This window comes from Manacus candei, unplaced genomic scaffold, assembly GCF_025592945.1.
Source record: "Manacus candei isolate 608988 ecotype Guabito, Panama unplaced genomic scaffold, ASM2559294v1 h1tg000015l, whole genome shotgun sequence".
Lineage (NCBI taxonomy): Eukaryota > Metazoa > Chordata > Aves > Passeriformes > Pipridae > Manacus > Manacus candei.
Genome location: NW_026138063.1, coordinates 8,547,291 through 8,551,855, shown reverse-complemented (window position 1 = coordinate 8,551,855; position 4,565 = coordinate 8,547,291). Strand labels below are relative to the sequence as shown.

The 4,565-nt window shown below is 42.5% G+C and overlaps 1 protein-coding gene across 4 annotated transcripts in view; it reads right to left on the bottom strand.

Annotated features, from left to right (window-relative positions):
- Positions 1-937: 937 nt before the first annotated feature.
- ATP11B (ATPase phospholipid transporting 11B (putative)) overlaps positions 938-4,565 on the bottom strand; it is a 64,841-nt gene continuing 61,213 nt past the window's right edge. For 2 of the 4 annotated variants that reach the window (XR_007903553.1, XM_051781487.1), the window contains 2 exons: positions 3,301-3,374; positions 938-1,973 (listed from right to left, as the gene is read on the bottom strand). Coding sequence is in view for 2 of the 4 variants with exons in the window: in XM_051781487.1 (XP_051637447.1) it covers positions 3,341-3,374 (34 nt within the window). In the remaining 2 variants the exon portion in view is untranslated. Of the gene's footprint in view, positions 3,375-4,565 lie in introns of all 4 variants that reach the window. The other 2 variants (XM_051781484.1, XM_051781486.1) reach the window with 1 other exon arrangement.

Below are 4,565 nucleotides of genomic sequence, written 5' to 3'. Positions count from 1 at the left end.
TACCGTTGCCAGAAGTCTCTGTAGATTTTATTTGAGTATGGTACAGTGACTGTGTTTGGTTTTTAAACCATGGTGCCCTTCAGTCCTCTGAGCTCTCCAAGAGTTCACTGCAGCATTAAATACTTGATGAAATTATAATTTCATTTATCAGAAATAGGTCTAAGCTTTGTAGAACTGTAGCTGGTTTAGTACCAATGTGTAAAAGTATCTGCTTGAGTAAAGACCAAGAATTTTGCTCCTGATGGTTTAAACAGGCACCTGTAACTCAGGCCCAAGTCCGAGCACTTAAACTGGAAGTTCTGCTAAATGGTCTTCAAGTTCTCAGACTAAACAAAAGCTGCCTGAATGTCATTTGAATATTTTTGCAAGAAAATTAAAACTCCTTCTTTTCTAAATTCAAATTATATGTGTTCAAGAATATAACATTCCAAGCCTTCCTCAGTGTTCAAAGGACAACTGGCAGGACTCAGAGGGATAACCCTGTAAATCAAATTAGGACCAGGAACCTGAGAGGGTGAGAAATGATGGGGCTGTAAAGGTTGTGTGTGGAGAGGACCAGGCTGTGTTGGGCAGCTGAGTGAACTCTGGGTTACATTTACTGTTGGGGAAATGGGAACGACCCCCAGGCTGGAATTCATCACTGATCATCTCATGGTGGGCTCCAGGGCCAGCGAGTTCCTGGGTCAACTGATTTGAGCTCAGCTGCTGGAGGGACACCCCTGCATCCCCTTACACACACATCTATGGGTGTATGTAAGTGTGTGTCTTTATGTACAGCTGTGGGGGTTTTGGTTTTGTTTTGCTTTTCTTCCTGGTGGACTTCTCTCCAGCCTGAGACTGCTGGGAATACCTCTACTGACTGATCCTGGGCCTGTGGCACAGCAAGCCTGCCTTTACTCTGCCATATTTTCCTCTAACACATAATTAAAACAATGACTCAGCTAGAAGTGACAGTTTTATTTAATAAATATAATTTTCATAAACCATTTTCAAAACAACTTCTACTGACCAAGCTGTACAAGGAGCAAGCACACAGCCTCGCTGTCAGAGGAGCAAAACCAACATGAGGCAGCCACAGTGTCAGAGGTCCAAAATTCTTTGTACTAATTATTGCTAGTTTCCAGTTGGCAATGCCCCTTATTTGCCTAAAATTAAGGATCAACATCTTTCAAATAGTACTTCTTGCAGAGATTTTATCATTCCAGTTTTTTTTTTTCCTTCGGAAAAGCAGAACTTGATCACGCTTCAGTGAAAAAACAGGAGACAAGATGATCTGTTGTTTTTGTATGCATAGGATCCGAAATCTCTCATGGGACTGCAACTAGGAATTGTAAAATCTATTCTTTGAGATATAAATAAGATACTCCTGCAGCAAGGTGAGCCTCATTTTTAACCATTTTCCCCTTTCTATATATGCCCCAGAGATTATCTTCCAGCCCGTTCTCAAAACGTAAAAAGGTTGAGAACCTGCTGATGGATGAAGTAATTTCCTTTAAACCTGCTGAGGAAAAATTATTCCACCCCCCAGGCCAGGCCAGGGTTTCTTTCAGACAAGTCACACTCTGTGCCACAAACAGCAGCACATTTATTTCATCACGTTCCAGGCACAGCGTCAGCCCAGGGCCCCTCCGCTCCCATCTGTGCATTTACAGCCCGGGAACCACCGCGGCCCCTCCGCAGCGATGACGGGATGGACTGAGGGCAGCACAGCCGCAGCCAGGGAGCGACAGGAACATCCCTTCAACCAGCAGCACACGGGCTCTCCACTCAGACAGTCCTGATGCCTCTGGGAGCAGGATTTAGCTGAAGGAAAAAAAATCTACGGCAAGCAGAAGCCTCGCAAATACCGATGCAAATGCGCTTCTAAGACGACTGATGGCAAGAGCTGATAGAGCCACGAGCATCCCGTTCTTCCCTCCTCCTGTTACAAACTGAGTCATTCCCAGAGAGCAGAACCCAGACAAATCATGCCGCTGGAAGCAAACAACAGAAGCAAAGAACGTACAAAACAACCAACAGTAAAAATGTTTGCAAAAAAACCCCCAACCCAGATCTGCAAAGAAGAGAGTCTAGTTGGGAACTAATTTAGGAGCAGAATAAAGGCTAAAATTAGTCCCTAGTGAGTGGTTTGCCCAGTTCTAGGAACAACTGTAAGCAGGGACATCTGTGTAACAAACAAGGCAGTGGTGAGTCCAGCAATGATGGCAAGTTATTAGGGATTCTACACCAAAAAAATGAGAATCCCAAAATAGCTCAAAAATAAATGGTTCAGAAGCACATTATGCTTGAGCACTTTAACACTGAACTTCACCAAAATCACAACTCCTTAGAAGTACAGAAGTATCAAACTATGAAAAATGATTTAGACTACAGCTTTGAGACACTTCTAACACTAGAAAATGATATTTTATTCCAATATAGAAGTTACACGTTTGAAAGTACTAGCAAAGGTTTTCAGTAAGACATTGTAGGTGCCTAATATGCATTCTAAATTGCATGAGCTTTTCTCAAATCACCTTTTGCACTTGAAAACAATAAGTCACTGAAAATATAAAGCCAAAGTTTTCAGGGTTCTTCCTTTGCAGTTTTTGTTCCCCCTCCCCTACCTGTAACCTTAAAAGATATAAAGAATATTCTTAAGCAGAATATTTACATTTTAGTTTGTGAAACAATTCAGAACATCTTTCCACTGAAGTCTTTTCCACTGCATCCTTTTAAAAGCTTAAGCTTGGCAACTAAAATTATGTTTTCCTAAGTAACAAAACCAAACCCTGTTTTTCCAGAACGAGAACTGACCTGCTGCAATCGCATTTGGGAGGGGTTGTGGACAAGGTGCTTCTTCAGAGACACCGCATAGTAAAGCGAGTGTACACCACTCTTCCTTTGAACTACAAACTCCTACCTACAGGCTTTTATGGATTTCGAGGCTAAGAGAGAATAATAAGATATTTCCTCCTTGTGGCAAATTGTCCTCCACCCGTTCCCGCTCTGTCTCAGGGACGAATGCCAGTGTTACACTGAATTAGCTGGATTTTGTTCTGGCTTCTAACGAAGGATTCTGCACTGTGCCCAATGCACAGTGAATGGTTTCCTACACTTCAGCTGTCAAAGAAATACACAAAGTCTTTCTTCCTTGAATAAAAGTGTTTTTTAAAAGCTTTGTGACATCAACACAAAACCCCAGTCACTTCTTCCATCCAAAGTATTTGTCACACCAAAAAATCTGGTCTAAGGCAAACCATGTCTATGTTCTGAATGAGACATTACTGACTTAGATTTACTGCAAATAGAAAAATATACCTTGGCAGACAGATGGATTCTTAAGTTCCTCCTTAATTGTTTAAATGCATGTTTCTTCGGTAACCTTACAAACACTGGGAAAAGGGAAAGTAGGGGGGAAAGGGAGGAGAGGAGATGGAAGGTTTTAAAGAAACATAATGAATGTAAATTATTCTTCAAATATAGGACTGTGCTGCTTTTGTGCAAATATAATTAATACATTTTTGTGGTAAAAGCCAAAATACATCACCCACAGAGCTGAGCCAATGGAAATGCTTGGAGTGGGGCTGTACAAGGCCTCTGCTTCCTACTGCACAACATTAACCCCAGTCTGTATTTTGGTCCAGGACACACGAACCACACGGATGGATGAGGTCACACACACTGACGGGACAATGCTGTGGCTGACACGGACAAACAAGTACTGCTGAAAGGTGGAACACTGTGATTTAGGTGTAAAAGATACAGCTAAACAGCAGATATCTGATTAGAGCACATAATTCTGCATTTCCTAGGTAACCGTGGCAGTGTGAAGACTCTGAGAATGAGAAACTACTACAAAGAAAATAATTTTAAACCCATGTATAATATTAGGTGATAGGAGTAGATGAAATCCAAGTGTATTTTGCTAGTAGTGCATATATGGATAAGTTTTTTTGGGGGACTGGAGAGACAACAATCAGGTTATTGCATCTCTGCGCTGGATCCAGGTTTCAAGCTGCCTGCAGTGGGATGAGTCACATGTTCATACCTGCTGCATGGAGAAGGCAAGGCTCGATTTTAGTGATTCCTCATCCCCTGGACACTTGCTGTGGGGATCTAGTGTACACCTGACATTTTCAAGCTCAAGCTTGTTTTTAGGTAAGGCACATGCAAAGGATCTGATCCAAGGAAAGCGGGACCTCTTCAACGCTTCCTCTCCTCATTGAACTTGGGAGAATTTGGGATGAGGGATTGGAGAATGAGGGATACACTCCTCTGGCAGCAGCCCAGGCCCCTAATGAGATGTAACCAGGAGGGTGGGATGTGCCTGCCTAAATCATGGAATACAAAGGATCTGCTGTGAAATGTGGGCAACTGAGGGCAACGGCAGCAACTCACCCAGGCAGGGGGAAAGTGGCTTTGCCCGAATCCTACACTTCCCCACACCTTTACTGAAGAAGTTCTGTAGGTGTTATTTACAGTCTGTGTTTGATTTACAGTTTATTCTACCCCGAGTTAATTTTAAATACACAGCCTTAAATCTTTAGCTGCCTGACAGGGAGAGTATTGAAGTTATTGATGGG